Genomic DNA, 21243 nt, shown 5'->3' with positions numbered 1-21243 from the left:
ATATATATAAAAACATTAAATTACAAACTTTATTTATAAATATCCAAAGAAGAAAAGTATTCCTGTGTTGAGTTAAACAAATTGTAGGATACATGATGTAAAACCTTAATGTCCTATTCACCACAGAAAAGTGTGATCTAATATTTTCTAAAAACATGCATTTAAAAAAACTAATTAAAAATTGTTGTTGCAAATTTGCAGGCTCTGGCGCTTGTTTCTCTGAAGCACCTAGGTGTGCCTGGTCCCAGGGGCATTTACATTTTTAAAGCAGGGGGGCCTCCAATTCCCCCACAGCCCGGGGAACCACTACCTGCCTGGGGCTTTAAAAAAAATTAAATGGGGGGCAACTTGCCCCCCTCTGCAGCCCTGGGGACCACCACCTCCCCGGGGCTTTAAATTAATATAAAGCAGGGGTTGCCCAGCCCACCCACAGCCCCTGGGACCGCCACCTCCCGAGGGCAATGCTGAATTTGTGTGCAGGAGGCCATGCGGCCCACCCACAATCCCAAGGACTGCCACCTTCACGGGGCATTGCTCAAATTGTGTGCGGGGGTGCACGCCCCCCTCACCTGTAGTCCCAGGGACCACCACCTCCCTGGGGTATTGCTCACATTGTATGGGAGGCTCCAGCCCCGGGGGCCACAACTTCCCTGGGGCTAGTGTAAAAAAAAGAAGAAAAAAAAACAAAAACAAAAAAAGGGGGGCCGTTTTGGGCCCCCGCAGCCACGGTGACTACCACCTCCCCAAGGTTATACTCGTTGGAGGGGGGAGCGTAGGCCTCTTCGAGGAGTCATTGATGGCCCAGGGGACTGCCACCCCCCAGTGCCGGCTCGTGTTCTGTCCTAGGGTGCCCCCTGCCCAGGATATGCTGTGGCTTGGCAGCTGCTGCTAAGTCAAACAGCTCTCCCTCGCTGCGAGCAGAGGTTTCCTTTGTCTCCCTGCACGCAGAGATGCAGACAGAGGAAACACTGCTCTCAAAGAGAGGAAACTGCTTTAGCAGCTCCCTCTCTGTGACAGCAATGGTGGCTCCCACAGGAGGTGGGAAGCCCGCTGGGACAATGGGGGTTATGTAGTCTTCATGCAAGAACTACTGTTGGCTCTCGTGTGATCTATTCCTGTTGTGGACATATGGCCCAGGCACACCAGTGGGGTAGCGTTTTTAATCAGGCAAGTTGGGGAACCCTGGGTGGTAGAAAGTTTGTGGATCCCTGCACATTCCTGTGGTTCACGTCACAGAAATGAAAGGGAAAATTGTGTTTTTATTAAATGTTTCACATTTGAAGGGTATTATGATTAGGAATCCTTTGGGGGATCCACACAAGCAATGCCTCCCTGGACTCTCCTTGATGTCTACATTTAAGAAATTCCTGGGTTTGATAGGTTTCCCTACGTGGATGCCGATCCCAGGACTAATTAGTACACTCACTATTGTTATCATAATCGCCACAATACGTTTTGGGCCCCTCCCTAACGCGGGCACTAGGCCCACCCAAACAAGTGAGGTACCATTTTTATTGGGAGACCTGGGGAAATGCTGGGTGATAAGAATTTTGTGACTACCTGCAGATTCCAGAACTTTCCATCAGAGAAATGTGAGGAAAATGTGTTTTTTTAGTCAAAGTTTGAGGTTTGCAAGGGATTCTGGGTAAAAAAAAACGTGGTTGGAGCCATGCATGTCACCCCACTCTGGATACCCCTAGGTGTCTAGTTTTCAAAAATGTACAAGTTGGCTAGGTTTCCCTAGGGGTTGGCTGAGCTAAGGTCCAAAATCTCAAGTTATCCACATTGGAAAAAATGACCAGTTTTCGGTGGAAGAATGTGATGCGTCCATTTTGTGTTTTGGGTAGTTTTCAGTCATGGGCACTAGGCCTACCCATACAAGTGAGGAACCATTTTTATTGAGAGACTTGTAGGAGCACAGAATAGTAGAACATTTGTTATAACCTATTGGATTTTGTTGTGTTTCTGCCTTTCAAATGTAAGCCAGTGTATAAGAAAGATGTCATTTTGAAACATACCCTCCAAATGATACACTAGTATGGGAATCCACAAATTCAGAGATGTAGAAATGAGCGTTGCTCCCAAACTCCAGGTTATCTTGTGCCCATTTCAGAAATACAAAAGTTTCCTTGATACCTATTTTTCACTCTGCCTATTTTGCTATAAGAATTGGTCTATACTTGGTTCTCAATGAAAAAACAATATACGGCGCACCTCAGTTGTTGGCTCTGGGTAACTTGGGGTCTTGGAGAACCTACAAACCCTATATATTCCTGCAATCAGAAGGGTCTCGCTGAGGTAATGGTATACTGCTTTTGTCAATCTGCCATTGTGACAAAACGTTACAGATGAAAATGTTGCCACAAATGCCAGTTTTTTCCTACTCATTTTTAATATTTCTTTATTTCAACAGTTATTTTCTTTGGCAAAACCTTGAAGGATCTAGACATGACCCCTGAAATCAGAATTGTGTCTGCTTTTCAGAAATCTATTGCTTTTCTCAATTAACCATGGGTTACACATTGTTTCCACCACAAACTAGAAGTATTTTGAGAGCCCACAAAATATGGAAACTAGCCTTTCACAGAAATGCCAAAACTGTAGTACAAAATTAGAGTTCTGGATTCAGCTCTGCATGTTCCTGAAAGCTGGAAAGATGGTGACTTTAGTACAGCAAACTGTTTGTGGATGCCATATTTAGAGAAAAAAACAGCCACTCATATCTAGAGCATATTTTTCCTATTAAAAAAAAAAAAAAGAAAAACACTCGACTCAAAACTATGCTATACTTTGCTTATTTTCTCGGTCTCCTTCAGGGGAATCCACAAACCCTGGGTGCCTTTACAATCCCCAGGATGTTGGAAAAAAAAGACTCAAATTTGGCGTGGATACCTTATGTGGAAAAATGTTATGGAGCCCTGAGCGTGAACTACCCCAAATAGCCAAACAGGAGCTCTGCACTGGAGGAGGAGGCCCAGCAGCTAAGGGGTTAAAATTACAAATATGTACAAATTCAAATTGGTAAAACTATATACAAACCCTGCTAAGAGGGTCTAGAAAGGAGTATGAAAATGAAAATGTTCTACTCGTATGGTTTCCCAGAGGTAGCGTTGAACACCATAACCTTTGCTTAGTGCTGTTATTTTTTTAAATGGGCGAAACAAAATATTACGGAAATGTGAAATTTGATGATATGACATCATATGAAAATGTCACAAACCTACATTTTCTGAACAAAATGTGGTTTGCAAACATTCTGAATTACTTTTTTACGTGAATGCACACTTTTAATTTTAAATAAAAGTGTCACAAACTACTACCAAGATACTGGTTCGAGGATAGACATTCTCTGCGTGAATCAGTATTCTGTGGGCAAATATTTAGCAGAATTGCAGAATGCAAAATTTCAAGAAACTATAGTAATGCCAACAATATGTCTGTCTAAAGGCTTTATGACAGAACAATAATAACCCACCCTTAAAGGCCTACTGGCATTAACATATGCTTTTCAAACTAGTCAGGCCTTTATTGTACCTTTTCATAATAAACTCATCTTACCTCTGGCGTCTGACATATCTTTTACAATTTAACAATAGGGTCAATAGTCTTCATCTTGGCTTGTCACTATAGCTAAGTCAGGCACACAGTATCGTGGATATGTTTCACTTAGAGCAACCACCAGGTATACATTTGTAAAATGTTACAGTTGAAAAATAATGCAAAAGTCCTCCAAAAAGGGCTTAACAAGAATTTTCAATTTTTTACTTTACCAATTTTCTGCACAAAGGGTTTATCAGCCGTAGGTTGACTCTGGGGTGTGGAATTTTATGAAATATCTACGTGTCAAAAGAACACGATACTTCAGGAATGTACTTGTCCTGTTAAAAAAGAAATCCACTTGTCCCTTTTGGTGCAGTGAGGTGACAAATTATAGCAGCCTCTCTGATTACGCTCATATTATATCACAATTTGGATTAATTTCAGGAAACCTACGCACACAACTTGGAAGTGGTAGTTCCATGGTTGGAATGGCCTGTGTGTTTGTGCAAATCTACTAACTTGCATGTTGGAAGGTATTCACCAAGTCCTCTCCAATCTTTTCTCATACTAGAAAAGGTTACATTTTACTTGTGGCCAGGGCAGGAGCAGAACATTTTTCAGGGTGGTGGGAAAAAAAGGCGAGTGTAAAAAAGGGAATTTGCAATCGCTCAGCAGATTTTTGCATGAACAAAAATACCATAACATAGCCTGTAATTTGTAAAGCACGCATTCATTCTAGGGTCTCTCCATGCTGATATACCATATGTTTATTGGTACTCAATGATAATCAGTTTATCGACCTTGGAAGGAAGAAAGGCTGAGTGGACTTCAGCAACTTGAATCTGTGGCCATGTAGATATGGTCATGTGAAAAATAAATTCACAAAAGTTTGCTACGAGTATGATTTCCAAACATACTTCAATCAACCTTGGTGAATTCCTGAAAGTAGTACATTTGTAACATCGAAAAGACGTGTGGGGGCACGTTTGTGCCTTCATTTAAAAATGTGCACATTAAGTTAATTTCATGCTTCTACCTCATTCACACCCAAAGGTTTCAGCCCTTTACAACTTCACTAAGTATACTCATTTATTTAGATGTTAAATTACATCAGAAAAGCAAAGATGTTGCAATCCTCATCGAAACAGTACAAGTATTGACAAAACCAGTAGATCTTGTTATTTTAACAGTGACCACAATGTAAATAATTACCAATATTAGGCTAGTGTAAGCAGTGCAACAATGGTGAGAGTCATTGATTAGTATGCTGTGGTACTTTAGTCATTAAAATTAATCAAAACTTAAGTCAAGGCATGTTCCCATTCCAGCAGTACGCCCAAATGTAAAATAAAGACATATCCAGAAAAAGGCAAAAACTGGTATCTTGCTAACCTGATCTGGTCCAATCCTTGCACACAAGTTACCATTAAGTCAGACAACCAAGTTTTCTTGCCACGCACTCTGTGGTGCTGACAGAAGTTTCACTGCTGCCCTGGAAAGCAATACTCAACAATTTGTATCTTTTTCCAAAGCAGTCCCAAGAAACAAATGGTGTCCCGGCATCTGATGAAGATACAACAGCTGGTATTGTGCACGTTTTATGTTCTCAGTTCACCAACATTAACATTTTTGTGCGGTAACTGAAATCCAACAGAATGTGAAGTGGTCTAAAAAGTTATCGTTTTCAGGTCCCTTCTATAATCATAGCTTGTTTTTTTAATTATGATGTTTAGAACCTGAAGTGATAGGTCCAAGCTATATTTCAGGACAAACTCTGAGTAAATGAAATCCATTTACATTTTTTTACTATATGTAAATGTATTTATTGTATTGAATCAAACTGGGGGGCATGCAAAGACCACTTCGCATGATCTTTGGTTTGATCAATTCACCGGGCAGGTGCCCAGCAAAGCCACACAACTGAGGTACCATTTTATCTGGAAAAATGTAGGAATGCAAGTTGGCAGACGTTTTGTGAATCTCTGCAGATGCCCCTCACAGAGATGTGAGGAAAATGCATCTCTGTTCTAAGTTTTGTGGTTTACAGGGCATATGCTAGTAAGAACACACAGTGGCATTCACCTAAGTAGCTCCATCCTTGACAGTATCTAGTTTTCAGAAATGTATGGGCTTAGAAGATTTCCTTGGGTGCAAATCGAGCCCAGGCCCAATCTCTGCTGCTAGACATATCACCAAAATGTACCACTACTTCAAACCTATGAACAAATGATCCACATTTCCTCTTGCTTACCATGTAGATCCCCTAGTCCCTGGCGAGGTTGGGGGAGATGGTGTCTAGTGGGCTTCCCGCCCCCTTCCCCCTGGGAGCAAACTGGGGATTACCTCCTAAACCAGTCCTCCCGGGGGGACAAAAATACTGTTAGAGCCATTTAAGTGTGGAGAACTGGCATAATGCTAGGGTGTAATGCCCCCAACCTACTCGTTTTTTTATTTGTTTTTTTTTCCCTGGAGTCCACTGAGTTTTCAGCCCAATTAAGGGCAGATTACAGTTAACCCCCCAGTTGTGTACCCCAGTTTGGACAGAAAGACTCTTGGGGCCTATTGTGGTAGAAGAGCAGCCCAATGTAGGGTAGGCAGCCCCACCCCTTTTTTCTGATAATACTATAGATTACTAGTGGGCATTTAGCCTCCATGGGGGGTGACTGGGGATACATTCACCCAGTCGCCGTCCCCAGGAGACAGAACGACCATTTCCATTTCAAAAATAGGGGAAGGGGCACTTCTTCATGACAGAAGGTGCTCCACCTGGTGTCTGCTGGTTGGATCCCCAAGCATGGATCCACATGGAAAGGGTCCCGCTGGAAGGGAGAATTTGTCCCTTTTCCAGATATTCCTCTGCCATGCAGATCCATGCACAGGGGGCAGCGGTATGTCCCTCAAGCATTGATCAAAGTGAAGGTATATCCCACCTAATGGCGCAAACTGCTTTCACTTCATTTACTATGATGTCAATACAACCAAAAAACCCTCAAGCTGCGAGGGAAGCTAGTCCCTCGCATCCTGATTTTCTTTTATAAAAAGTAAATGCTTATGGTGGTTGCACCAGAAGAATTTTCTTCTTGTGGAGAGCAACACATTGACATCCTCTGCATTATAAAAGGTAATGTTGTAGATGTAAATGGGTCACACAAAGCATTAAAGAGGATACAACAGGCACGTGTTGGAATGAAGTGGGGTTGTCACATGTTTAAGTGCAGTGTCGCTGCACCCACTTCTCTGTCGATGAACCTGTCTGGTTCAAATACGTGGCTTGAGGTGAGCTGAGGCAGGTGTGCTGTGAACTCGACAACTATGAAGCTGAGCAGAGAAGAAACAACATATTATTTCTGAGGTGAAAGAATAGATCTACGGGATAGATAAGAAAGTATGCTTAGAAACGGGTGTTGCTCTGTGAAAGTGGCATTGGAACAAGTGGACAGCAGTGAAACACTGGGGAAAAAAGAAAAAAAAAAATCCCTAGGGCAATATTGTGAAATTAGCCTATATACCTCCTCCACTCTCCTACTTGTACCAAACACACTTCTTTTGCACGTGGAAAAGAGAAAGCAGTTTAAATATCATAGGAGAGAGATGTAGTACATGGGCTCACTCCTTTGGTGGTGCAACACGCATCGATGCTGCTTAAATAAACTGTGTAAAATCACATTCAGCTGGTCATATCGCATAATGGCAAGATCAATCAATAGTTGAAATATCTCCCCACATAGATTCCTGTGTAAATGCCCTTGGGGCAAAGACCTATTGTTTCTGCAAGAAGAAAACCTTTTTCAACTTACAGAAAAATGTCAGAATATTTCTAAAATTCATGAATTAAAATTAATACCAGATCAGGATAGACTGTGTGCACTTTGTGTCAGGACAATACCAATCTCTTTGGAGGGGGTGACAAGCACCAATGCTTACAGAGTGTAACCGGCTCCATATTAAAACATATGTCTGGGCGGAGGGGTGTTTGGTCCATGTTTGTGATGTGCTGAGTTTCCCAATCACCTTTTCAAAGATCAATAGTGGTGCCCCCTGTGACGTAACAGGGCCTATTTAGGTGGTGTGTGTGAAGTGGGTCGGGTAAGTAGAGGGTTGGTAACTAATAAACAGTATTGTCCACGCCATCACTGAGTGACATTTGTTGTTAATAGGACTTGTGGCCTAGCTGTGTCGCATATCACAAAAGTTGCCTGTGGAGGAAGGGATACAACATTCTCACCTAGCTGAGGATGCTGCTATTGCTCCTACCACAAAAGGGGACCAAGCACCTTTCATGGTGAGAAGAAAGACCAAGCGGCATGTGAAACAGCCACCTGCTGATATGAGCACTGCTGCTGCAGGCATCAAAAATAAACAAGGGGGGAAACAATGCAGCCAGCTAACCTGTGCGCCGAAGCAGCAGGCAATGGTGAATGTCCCTACCATGGAACCGTTTGTGTTTTTAGGGCCCCAACCCCATCAGCACAAGCCACAAAATGGAAGCTGTGGGGTGAATGCTTAAACCCATACTTTGCAGCAACTGGCGTGGACGATGAAAAGAAACAGTCACTCCTGTTGCACACGGGATGAAATATATAAGCTGTTGAAAACTCCCCATTAAGCTGGTCCCACATATACTTGTGCCACACTTATAGTGGCTCTCAATACGGATTTTGAGCTTCTAGCATACCCAGTCAATGATTGATTTGCATTTCGCCAGTCAAAGCAAGAGGCAGATGACTATACATTCTACATGTGACTCGAGCTGGCCAGAACCTGCACCTTTAGGGCGAACCAGAAGAAATCCCAGCACAAATAATACAGGGGTGTGCATCAGCCAAGCTACGCAAACAAATCTTGCAGGAACTTGTCAAATCATTGGCCAACATCATCACCATAGGCTGCTCCAAAGAATTGTTCAGAACTTGTGCTTCACAATCAATGTGTTGGTCAGAAGCATGTTTGACAAGCTGGAAGATACTCTGGTGCTAAAACCCACCCAAGTGTGAGTGTGTGCCTATGTACATGCCACACGGCGCGGGGACTGGCAGGAGTCTTTGCAACAACTCTAGAACATCAATGAGAGGTAACACCAACAAAAACGTATATCACTCAAAAACAGGCAGGGCATGGCACTAAGCCGCCAAACAGCTCAAAAATTGAAATTGGTACAGTTTGCATTCCAGGACCACCATGCTAAGTTAGAAAAGTTATTAGACAGTTTGCCAAAGCTGTTCAAGGGAAAAGGATGCCTCAAAGTTAAAAAGGTTCGGCTCCATGCAGATTCTACAGTCCAGCCCACATCACTGCAGCATCAAAGGGTAGCCTTTCACCTCTGTCTCAACGTGGAGGAAAAACAGACATTATAGAAGTGGTAGAAGGTCCCTCACTGTGGGAATCACCCACCAGTGACAGAAAAGCCATAATAAACCTGGGAGGTCCGCTTCTGTGCGGACATGCAACTCCTTATTGTTACTCTCAAAAGAGAATGGCATCTCACCCCCACTGGAGATGACAATGCAGGAGAATTCAGTGGAACGAGCTGGTTCTCTAAGATTGACCTACGTTCTGGGTATCATCAAATGCTATTGGCTCCGGAGACCATGTATATCACCACCTTTGACACATGTGGGACTGAGCCAGTACAAGTGGCTAAGCCCTGGCATCTCCAGTGCCACAGACTTTTCAAAAATGTAATCTGTGAAGTTTTAGCTCGTCTGGTGAGTGATATTTTAATCCATTCTCTTACCTTAGAGCAGAGATCTTCAATCTGTGGGTCTCAACCCACAGGGGGGCCTTAGGGACCTGGGCAGGGGGTTGCGCATTCCCCCAACCTCACCTCCTCCATCCGATGATTAAAATGCCTCAGCTGAACTTTGATTTATTGAGTCTCCTGTGCTGTGAAACGAAGCCACACAGACAGCTAAAGAAGTCTTCATGCCAGGGCACCTATTACCTATATGAATTGCAAACGTACACTACGAGTAGACCTGCAAATGTAAAGGGTAATCTGCAACTCTAAAAGACGCTAGTTCTGGCTTTAAATGATCAAGTCACTCAAACCTTTGTGATGACAAACATATATTTTTGAGTGTTAGTGCAAAGAGTTAACAACTGTGCTGAGAAGTTTGTGCTTTTAATTGTAATTGTATTTACATAGTGCATACTTGAGCTGGAGCTGTTGAAGGAACAGCTATAAAAAAATGGTATTGCATATGTCTGGCATTACTTAAATCTACATTTAGCGGCACCCTTTTACATTTTTGTCCTGGCTTATCTTATACTGTGTGTAATGCAAGTATTAAATAATGCCTTACATTTTCACAGTGCTTTCCGTCACAGGCTGTGATTTCATGGCACTGAAAATACACAAGTCACTGTTCTCCACTGCACCAACCAAGATTTAATTCTGTTGCTCTCTGGTTACACACAGACCTGTGGAGTGTATCAACTAATAGAAGTTTCATAATGCACTACAGTACCTACACTACAGTATTTCCCAATGAGTAACAACTTTATTTATTTTCATTTAAGCTTGCTGTTATTTTTTTATGTAGCTACCTGACGGTGAAAGACTTTAAAAAAAAAAAAAAATAAAAAAAAAAAAACTTACAGAGGATTGCATCCCCCGGAGCATCACTCTTTTTGACGCTCCGGCAGCACAAGCCTCTCAATTATGCCTATGAAGCGACGCAAAGCCACCGTGCATGGCTTTGCATGGCCTCATAGATATAGAAGTAAGGCAAAGCAGTGCAAGCCGCTGTGTTGCCTTACTTTGCGTCAAGCAGCCGTTTTATGGGTGTTGTGGTGGGTGTTCCCATGCAACACCCATGGGTTTTGACTTTGCCCTAGATTGCCAAAATGACGTAACCTGGAACAGTGCCAAAATGTTATGCCTCCCCAGAGCAGGCATCATTAGGAAAGATGTTTTAATTTCTCCTAGTTTTTTTCCTCTTTTCATGTGTATTGCATTCTGCCACACATATAGAAAGAGAAAAATGCCTCTCTGGATTGTTTTTGTGAGAGAAGGTACACCTTCCTGCACAAAAACAAAACCCGCCTTCTTGGCGCTAGGCAACTATTTTTGCACCAGTGCAGGGGGGGGGGAAGGACAGGAATGCACTGTATTTCATAAATACGGTCCATTCCTGCCCTTTTATATTGGTGTAGGGCAGTGTAGCAAGAAGACTTGCGGGACTGTCCTACACCAATCCCTCATAAATGATGACCTTTGTTTTTAGTCACACCTTTGACCACACCCCCACACTCACTGACCTAAAAATTATTTGCTGAGGGAATCCGGGACGTTTACGATTGTCAATGATGAGGAGTACCAGGTTCTCAAGATTTTTGTCAGGAGGGGGTCCCGGCATCCAAAGTCTGAAGACCTCTGCCTTAGAGGAACACCATCGGAGGATGAAGAGAGTACTATAGAGGTTGCAGGACAGTGTTTAGATTCTGCATAGGGCTAGGTGTTCATTTCTTTAAACCTCCATCAATTTTTTTGAACATCACTTTTCATCCAATAAAATGGCTTTGAACCCCATGAAAGTGAGATAAGTAAAGGTTGTGGGTGCTCTCTCCCTCATAATAGAGGCACATAGTTTTCTAGGCATGGTGAATTCTTGTGGGAGGTCCATTTGGAACCTCAGGACTCTCACTGCCCCTTTAAAAGGTCTACTTAAAGTGAATACTCCATGGAACTGGGGCAAAGAGTAAGCAGAAGTATTCAGGCTTGCAAAATAGGCACTGTCAGTGGATACCACATTAGTTTATTTCAACCAGAAGCAGGTGTTGGTCGGTGCTAGTTCAACTGGACTCGGCGCTGTTCTGTCTCAACAGCAGACACGTGGAGAATGTGCCCTAGTAGCATGTGTGAGTTGTGAGCTTACCTCAGCTGAGCAATGCAACTCATAAATAAAATAAGAGGCTTTGGAAGTGCACTGGGGGCTGTAGCCATTTCCATGTGTACATATATGGTCACCCGTTTTCCATGTGTACTAATCATAAGCCTCTCTTTCCACCTCCAAAGCCTACTATGCATTGAAAAGTGGGCTTTGCAATTGCAAGCGTGTTCCTTTGGCCTCAATTACCACCTTGGAGCGGACAATCCAGTGGATTACCTTTTCCAGCATCCCCCGAGACGCCAAGGTCAAAGACGCAGTAAAGGCATGAGATACAGCCCTGCCAAGTTCCACACAGCAGGGGTTAGACCATGGGTACTCACAAACATTTTCCCAGGGGCCACAAAGTTTGGTCTGTGGTGCAACCTGAGGGCCACCTTGATGCTAGTAGCATGGTGATCAAAGGAAGGAGGGGCTCTGGGTGGGGAGGGGTTGTGGCGTTATGGTCGGGATAGGGAACAGCAAAGCATATAGATCTAGTGGCTGAATCGCACAACGCGAAACCAGAACACCTGACATTAATCTCAGCTTCCCCACTTTACCAAATTGTGTGATCCTAGGCAATTGTTTTATTTCACGTTCCCTTCTTTTTCTTCACTACACTTTTTGAATTTCTAAGAACAGTTATCATAGTTGTAGGCATTTTGTGCAAGATTCCTGAAACAATAAAAGTGTTCCTGCAGTTAAAGCGGTGCCGGACAACTTCCTTGCTTCCTTTCTTTATCTTCAATAATGCTTAAATATAGTATCCCTTGATGAGTCGACTAAACTGCAGCCTAGTGCTACTGCTGCCCTGAGGGCCGCATGTAAAGTTCAAAACGGCCGCATCTGGCCCCCGGTCCGTACTTTGAGTATCACTGGGTTAGACTAATGCATCTTAGTGCTGGTGTCCGCTTCACCTTAGTAAAATGCATTAGTCACACAGAGGATATCCCCGAGGCCACTAAAGTAAGAGCCACTTGAAGCTGCATTTAAGAAAAGCAGACAGCATGCTTTATAACTTTGCTTGCCCTGTGAACTGTCTCATACTCACAGCTGGGCTGGGCTGGGCTGGGAGGGGTGTGAGCGCTAGTGTCAGTGTCGTTTGTTACAGTAGTTAAAAGGTCAGGGCTTCCTCCAATCAATTAAGCTCAGCCTCAGTTTGATTGGACCATATGTACTGCGACACTGGTGGGTCAGGTGAACATCAACAAAAGACCATGATGATTTTCAGGACAGCATTGTCTGCAGCCCTTATGTAGATCCAGTGGGGCCTTGCATGCTCTTGTTTTCCGCACAGCACTGGTAACATCCATCAGGTGACTGGCCCAAATTGAGGCAGCAGCTTTGTTTTATAACTTGCTGCGCCTGCCAGACAAGAGGCGCTGCCCACACGTGACCATCACAGTGTCCTGTGTAGAATATTGTGCTGGCAGGACGTTGTTTTCCCCTACATCTTGAGTCCTGCCTGCTCCCTTGGAAGCCCACAAGACATAATTTCGGCCACTTGGGCGGCGCCTGATGACATACACGTAAACGTGGATAATAAAAACTTAAGTAAACAACTACTACCATGGAGTCATATGTGTTTACAAAGAAAGGGTACAGTGTGTGCTGTCCCCGTAATACAAGTGGAGCAGTTCACACTTTAAAAAGCTCCAATCAGTTAGTCTCTATTGACAGACTCGAGTCCCCCTTCCCCCACCCAACCCCCAAGTTTATAGGGGGAATGGTACAGCCCGACGTCAGGTGGGCTATTTTGGGCTACCTTTTTGGGCTGGTTGCCCAAGTGTTAGTGTGGTCATTTTAGGACCTCCTTATCCTTCAAATCGAGTGGTATCCGGTGTTGGTTTCAGGAATGCAGGTTTGGGACTATTAGATGTCTGTTTCTTGATGCAGGTGCGTGCGGTTGGACGTCTAGTTGACATGATTCTAGAGCAAGGTCTTTGTTGTTTCTATAGATGAACAGGAATATTGGGGGGAGTCAACAAAAGTTAAACAGGGAAAACAAGGAATTAAAAGTTACACTGTAGGAATGTAGATACTGACGCATGTAAGTTATGTGGTAGGAGAGTTAAAAGTTAAAATCTTGATAGGGTAGGATTTAAGAAATTGTAAGATAATTACTGTGAAGGGGGAACGGGTACTTTAGCCGTGGGGTGGATGGGGGGGTGGGAATCAGTGATTGTAGGCGGTTTGTGTATAGTGAGGTCTGGTTCTGAAAAGGCATAGGGTTTTATTTTCTGATGCGCACCGGGTATCAATAAAGCGGACTTTTCCACACCAAAACTGGAGTTTGTGTTTTATGCTGCCCACTTTCACCCAAAGACTTCTGCTCCCTGACATAAGAAGCAAGCCTAAAAGATACTGACAGAGACCCTGCCTGTGTGAGGATGCCTGCAGCAGCAAACAGGCAGAAATACACCGAGCAGAGCTGCTCTTACCTTGTCAGGGCTGGCTGGGGCAATCAGAGTAGCACTGCAAGTCTGTTCCTAGTGAAGTCTAAGAGCAGCACTACACACTTGATTTGAAGATGACTCAGGGAACTTGGCATTGTCTGGTTACTAAAGATGAGTCCAGCAGAGGGAGGTGGAGGGGCCTAAATCACAAGTGAGGGGATCACTCATTCTGTGCCTCGCACCCCTCGAATCACAAGCCACGATAAAAGGCAGTGTCTGGGCTAATTCACTGAGGTGAGGAAGGTTGTTACCTGCAGGCAGATTATGGGAGGGAGCCTAAATCTAGAACCTAGACCAGTGGGGACTTCACTACGTGTGACAGCGACACACATTTATTAGTGTGCAGCAGGTGCGTAGAAGGGATGCTTGTAGAGTACCTGCACGGACATGTCTCGTTAAGCAGACACACCATCACGCTGTGCTCTGAAGTAAAAAGCACTTAAAATGGAGCTGCAAATTATTGTAGTAAACGCATAGTACTGTTACAGAATTTTAAAGGCTAACCCTGTTTGGTAAGTAGCCAGTCCAATCCTGGAGCCTATTACTATTGCCATATTGCCGTGGGGAGTATTTGTGATAATCATCTTAGAAAGGGCCAGCAGATTAATGATCTTCCATTTCAAGGGTTTTGCAGCAGTTGTTTCAAGATCTTTTTAGAGATTCCCATTGGTCAAAACGGTGTAATTTCTGATATGTCTTTCAGTACACTTACTGCTTCATTATATTTGCATGAAAGTGTCACAGTTGATCGTTGAATGTCACTCATAAGTACACCAAAACCATAGGAATGTCACAATTAAGCAATCTGAAAACTTGGCAGCTATGGAGATAGCTAAGGGATAGTGAAGTTGATCATAGGGAGGTCACGGCCCCTTCCAGTACCAGTGGGCGGGAAATGCTATCAAAAGGAACAAACACAAGAAGAGGAAAGCAAGACATTGAATAAGAAGGAAGTAAACAAGAGTGGTGGCAAAGCAAACCAGTGGTAAGCAAGGGACTAGCACTAATCTCATTTAAAGTCTTTGGTATGGTCCACAAGAGGCATTGTATAAGTAACTAGGGGCCAGATATATCAAGCTCCCGGTCTGCATTTCTTAAATAGCAAATTTTAAGAAATCGCTATTTAAGAAATGCAAAATGGGATGTATGAAATTTGTGAGTCGGTAACAGCGATTTCTTAAAATTCGCAATCACTATTACCAAATCGCAATTAGGGAACGGGACTCCATTCATCCCTAAGAGCCTCTAGGCCCATAGATGCGAATGGTATTGCATTTCCAAATTTGCAAATTCCAGTTAGGAATTCGCAAATTAGGTAATGCAAACACCAGGGTGCTGGGGGCCTAAGGCCCCCTCTGATGCACCCCAAAAAAATATTTGCAGAAATGTGAAGCACACACATGCCCTAGGGCAGTGGTCTCCAAACTTTTTAATGCCACGCCCACCCCCAGTTGAAAAATAGAAATTATTGGGCCCCCCTCAGAATTTTTCACAATTATTTTATAAAGATGGCAATGTTTAAATATGTGTAGACCTATTTAAACATTGCAGTTAAGTACTGTTACCTTTATCAATAATATGCATCTGCTTAAAACAAAGGCCTATTATCTGTATAATGCTTCTTTTGGCCAGAGTCTGGTACCCGACCCTGGGATCACTTAAGGCCCCCAAAGGGGGGCCCGCACCCAAGGTTTGAAGACCTCTGCCCTAGGGGCATGTGTGCGCTACATGTTATTTTCAAAAATGCATTTACAATGCATTTTTAATAATTGCACATGCTTACCACCATATTGGATTTGGTGGTAATTGCATTTCCTAAATGGCCAATTCGCATTAGGAAATGCTTGATACATGTGCTTTAGAAATCGCAAATAGGAATTCCCTTTTTGAGATTTCCTAGTCTCTAAATGGGGTCGCTATTTTAAGGAATCGCTATTTTTGCGATTCCTTAAAATTGCACAGCGAATACCTTTCATTCATCTTGAGAGACATTTTTGCATTCGCAAACGGCCGAATTTTGCGATTCACACCGTTTGCGAATGCAAAATTGCTTGAAACATCTGACCCTAAATACTGTCTGGTAGGCAAGATTTAACCAGAGCAGACAAAGCGGGAAGAAAAAGAAATGAAATCACTGTACTAAGGTTCACCTGCAGGGAGCGGACGCAGCAATGCGGAAGAACAGGATTCCGAGTACATCCAAACTCCTTTGAAAGAAGACACAATAATTTGCTAGAAATACAAAAACCATACAAAAAAATACACTGGTTTTAACTGCGTGTCAATTAGGCGGCACTCACAGTGGCAGGGTGCGAGGTCACAGCAGCAAACAAAAGCAGCAACAACACCGAGACCGTCGACATCGTGATGCACACAGCGGCTGAGATCGGTGAGCCCGCTGTGGAAACGCCACTCCGAAAGCCGCTGCTGGAACTCGTAGGACTTTCCGGGTTACAGTCACCTGATTCCCTCACGTCCAACCCCTCAGTCAGCTGACCGCTCCCATCAGCTGATGACTCTTTCCTCGCCCACTTTCAGTGACAGTGTAGCGAGTGCACACATCCTGCTTCAGCGGCTGGGAAACCATGCAGCGCCGAGCTCGTGACAGGATCTGTGGGCTGTAAATATCCTCACCGCTTCTAAAACCTAACGTCGCCGACAGCCTGCGATAGCGCTTCTGGCTTCGGCGCGGGATAAGTTCACGTCATTTTTATATTTTCCTTATTCCTACATTTCTCAGTCGCCACAGTTCCGGACGCCCTCTGATCTTCGTGTTTTAGCAGCTCCTGAAACTCGACTACATGGGGCACTCACGCATGATACTGGGAAGGATGAGAAATCTAGTTAATGCTATACTAAAAGTCCCTTTTGTCTAAATAAATACATAATTAACGAATTGCAGGTCGAACGTGCCAGGCTCTCAAGGTTCCAGGTTTCTGTATGACTAACTCACCTAATTCAGATGTGGATTTGTAATCTAGATTTTATAATGGCGACAAACGTACATGCTAACATGAAGAGGAAAGTGGGAGTTTTTAAACACATTATTCGAAGACTGCATTCCCCCTCTTGACTTCTATTGAAGCAGAGACAATTTGAAGCGGGAGCGGGCCAAAATAAAGCCGTTCTTTGCTTCAGAAATCGGGAGTCTCCCGCCTGAATCGCGTCTATTGGCATGCATGGTCAAATAGCACCGAAAGGCCCAGAATTGAACGAACTACTCAAGTGTCTGGAAAACTTTATAGCTTCTTATAAGTGAGAATATTATGTTCATGTATATTTGAGAATTTGTTTAGTACAAACTTAGCTGGAGGAAAGGATGAACTGATTTTGAAAGACAAAAAGCAGGACATTTCACAAAAATAGGACTACAACATTTCATCAACCGAGTGGCACAGAATGACAGCGCTCATCAACACAGCCGTGTGTTGGGTTGGACATTATCAAGAGATCCCGAGCTCATCCTCCTTCATGTCACAGACGAGATAAATGCCAACAGATACCGCATCATACTGTTATGGTTGGGACTGATGATAGTGAAGCAGGACATAGCCAAGGTCTGGATAGACAGTGACTGACCCTCCATCTTTTGAACAGTGGAAATCTGGGCTAGACAGTCCCATGAGCCTGGAAATCCCTATACACAGAGCCAGGGGCTGACCACTGAAACATTGCAAAATATGTGCTCAATGAGTTTGGCACCAGGGCATCGCTCTCCAAAGGGTTCAAAACCCTCATCACTCCAGGGAAGATGAAATTCGGACTTGTAATAACAAACCATGACCGGGGACTGATGGGGGAAGGAGCTGAATACTGGTGAATGTATTGTTAACTGTTGGCCAGAGGTTGAGGGGGATGCTTCTCTTATCATTATCATACCATATCAATGGCTCAACCAGCCAGGCAACTGCTGTTATGTATGGTCAATTTTGCAAAAAATTCGGACTTACCAAAAACGAATAAAATGTTATGAAACTATCGAAACACAGAAGAGGCACTATAACAATACATAAAATGCAGTTTGCAACCCAGTATTGAATCTTTTTTTCAAATTGCTATCTTATAACAGCTGCTACCTAGCCCAGCTTTGAACATATAAAAACATGTTTTCCACCGTTTTCAGTCGACCATCTCTAAAGACTGGTACATGAGCTAAGTTTGCTAAAATCTACTGAGACAGATGGTGGAAAACCAGGCCTGTTCTGGTAAATCGATGACACCTGGTCACCCTAACTGGAGAGCAATGGATGACTGAATAAGTGCAGGAGCCCTGAGAAATGTACCAAGATCATTTACAAGAGTTATAATACTTGTGGGTGGTGAGTCAAGTTATGTAGTAATGTAGTGTTTCCTGAAAAAGGTGCTTGCTCGGGTCCTTTCTGAATTGCATATAGTTGCCAAGTTATCCAGGTATACATAACTAGTTAAACGTGCTAAATTAATCGAATATTTCTCCAAAGCATGCCTGCGTGGATCAGGAGAGGTGTAGTCTCTATACATACTTTGTGCTGCCCAGCACCCTTCTCAATTTAAGAAGTTAAAGATGGCAATTTCAAATAACCGTAATGAAGCACATTTGGTCCTACAAGAAAGACAGACAATGAAGTCCTAACCTTCAAAGAAAGCATGCATTGGCTCTTTCAACTCTTGTTTCTTTCTGAAAATCTTGGGCCAATTCACGTCCTTCAGCGGGCCCTTTGTTTTTAAATGTGCAGTGACTGCATCGCATTTAATCTTTACCACGTCCGAACGGGCATTCATGTTCAGATCCTCAGGCACTTTTGAGTTGGCCAATCTACAACTCACTTGCACTCAGCCCACAAATCTTTTGGGATCACTACTTTGAAAGACATGTCCAGACTTCCCATAAAACCTTTGAAATGGTCACCGCTTGATCTACCTGGGTGTACCATTTATCTGGATTATCTCTCAGCTTTGTGACACTGTTTTTGAAGTGCAAGTGTTCTGCTTGAGTCCATGGAATACGGGCATATGCTCCTTTCTGCACCTTCCTCAAGGGGTATTCTCTCATTGTTTCAGTGCTTTTACCCTTCTCCTCTTCTGTCTCCTCCTTTTTTCCTTTTTACCTTTGAGCTTTCTTTCTTAGACCACTGCTCTCTGAACTTTTTTTATGTTTTTTAATTCCTTGTAGCTCCATTGCTTTCAAATCTCTGTCACTTATAACCATTCCAAAACTCTCTTGTAACTTCTTTCTTTGGGTCAAATCAAATCTGCAATTGTCTGTCAACTTTTCTACCTCAGCATGCGATGCACGTGCCACTCTTGCAACCTCATTGCTTATGTACCTTATTCAGTCTTCACAATAGTGTCTCAGAAATGTCAATCCCAGGTTTCCCCTCATAGTTTCCTCAAATTTGTTTTTCAACTGGTTGGCATTTAGTTTCCGGAGGATGTGTCTGATAGGCGGGGGTGAAGTTTAGGGAGCTACAGTAGTTGCAGCCTCTTTAGTGGTGGGTGAATCAGTAGATCCTTCTGCTAGAATCCTGGGTGTTAAGGAGTTAGCTGTGCTAAGTGGGTCTGTAGAATACTTGAGGTTGTTTTAATGTGTGGGGTGCTTTTAACCATAGGCGCCAGGGGAAGTCTCATGCTTGTCAAGGTCTGAGGTGTGATGGAGGTAACTGGTATCTGTGGGACGCTTTGGACTAATGGGTCTGGGAGGTACTGGTGTCAGCATAGGTTAGGGGTACATTGGCCTCTGTAGAGGGATGTGTTTTTGTCACTCCATCGAGGAAATTCTGGGTTGTTTGCCCTATGGGTGGAACTAAATTGTACGAAGTGGTCTTGATCTCATCAGGTCATCTAGAAAGTCATCGTCCTCATCGCTGTCAGTTCCCAGATCATTTTCAGGTTTATTTGTGGTGGCGAATTTCTCTTTTTACGGGGTTTCACCCGCGGTGACAGGGTAAGCACTCTCTATCTCAACCATATTCTCACACCAGATCTTTTGCCTTTCATCATCCTTAATATCTCACCATAAGCAGAGCTAATTTCAGGTTTGAATCTTAACTAATTGTGCTTCTGCTTCTACTTCACTACCTGTTCGCATGAGTTCAATGTGTCGAGTTGTGGCGGTCTTTTTTTCAAGTTTTGCTATGTAGAAAGTACTGCACAACATAAATTGCAAATACTGATGCCATTGTTTGTGCCATACACCCATGTATAAACCTTTCATTGCTGCTATTATCCTAGCAGGTGTTCCCTCTGAAGGTAAAATCTCTGCCTTTTTAAATATTTTAAGACTTTCAATGAAAGATTCCCTATATTTTCTCAATCATCAGCAAAGCACTCAAGTCACTCAAATCCTTGTACAAGCTTCTTCCGCACTTGATCCAGTCACAGGGCAGCATCTACTACCTGTTCGCCAATCCGGAGTGATCAGGGCAAACTGATAACTCTTCAATATTTTTAACCTAGGGTCTGACTGAAATAGACACAGCACTTTCTTTTCTAGTGCCTACTGAAATTAAACTTTTCACTTCTCTAAGTGTGGAATCCAATTCCATTTCCTCAATCCATTCCTGCTCAGTCATAGCACTTCCTTCCTGCATCCACAATACATCTTCTATTGAAGCCACAACACCCTCCGCTTCTCTAGCTGAAACAGCAGGACCATCTACTTCTCTCCAACCCAAGGACCTCCTGGATAAACAATCCACTTGAAAAATTTTCCACCCTTGAACGTATTCCAAAGTATAGCAATATTCTTGTAAACTACCAGCCCCTCCTGACAGAAGAATTCTTACCAAGGGCTTATGATCAGTTCGCAAAATACATTTAGTCCCCACAAATAAGTTCAAAAATATTCAACACTCCGCGCTGCTGCGATTGCTGCCCTTCAATCACTGAGTAATTTCTTTCTGAAGTGGTCATAGTCCTGGATGCAAATGCTACAGTTTTTTCTTGTTTGCCACACACCTGAGCCAAAACAGCTCGTAAGCCTGTAGCACTTACATCAACTGTCAAAATCGATTTAAATTTTGTGTTAAATGGTGTCATTATTCCTGCATTACAAATCTCTTTTTTTATGCGCTCAAAGCATTTTTGTTGTACGTCACCCCAAACAAAGTTTGTCCCTTTTTTCAACAATGACCTCAAGGATTCAGTTTTATCTGAGAACCCCTGTACAAACTTGGAGTAGTATTCAACCAATGCTAGGAAAGATCTCAAATTGTCCTTGTCTTTTGGTGTTGGAATTAATTTTATGCTGTCTAATAAATTTTTTTTAGGTTTTACTCCTTTACTCCATCAGCTGTAATTGTAAACCCTAGATACTCCGCTTGATCCACCAGAAATACACACTTGTCACGTCTAAAAGACAAACCAGCTTAATTCAATCTATGAAGAGCTTGTCTAAG

General features: G+C 43.2%; 1 protein-coding gene across 1 annotated transcript in view; it reads right to left on the bottom strand.

The window, feature by feature from the left end:
• The window catches only part of GLB1 (galactosidase beta 1), a 193322-nt gene extending 176921 nt beyond the window's left edge, over positions 1-16401 (bottom strand). The window contains exon 1 of the mRNA XM_069214293.1: positions 16168-16401. Coding sequence (XP_069070394.1) covers positions 16168-16230 — 63 coding nt within the window. The 5' untranslated portion in view covers positions 16231-16401. The remainder of the gene's footprint in view (positions 1-16167) is intronic.
• Positions 16402-21243: the final 4842 nt, after the last annotated feature.

The sequence above is a fragment of the Pleurodeles waltl genome, chromosome 2_1, assembly GCF_031143425.1.
Source record: "Pleurodeles waltl isolate 20211129_DDA chromosome 2_1, aPleWal1.hap1.20221129, whole genome shotgun sequence".
NCBI classification, from domain to species: Eukaryota; Metazoa; Chordata; class Amphibia; order Caudata; family Salamandridae; genus Pleurodeles; species Pleurodeles waltl.
The sequence above is the reverse complement of the archived record's forward strand: the minus strand, read 5'-3'. Positions and strand labels throughout refer to the sequence as shown.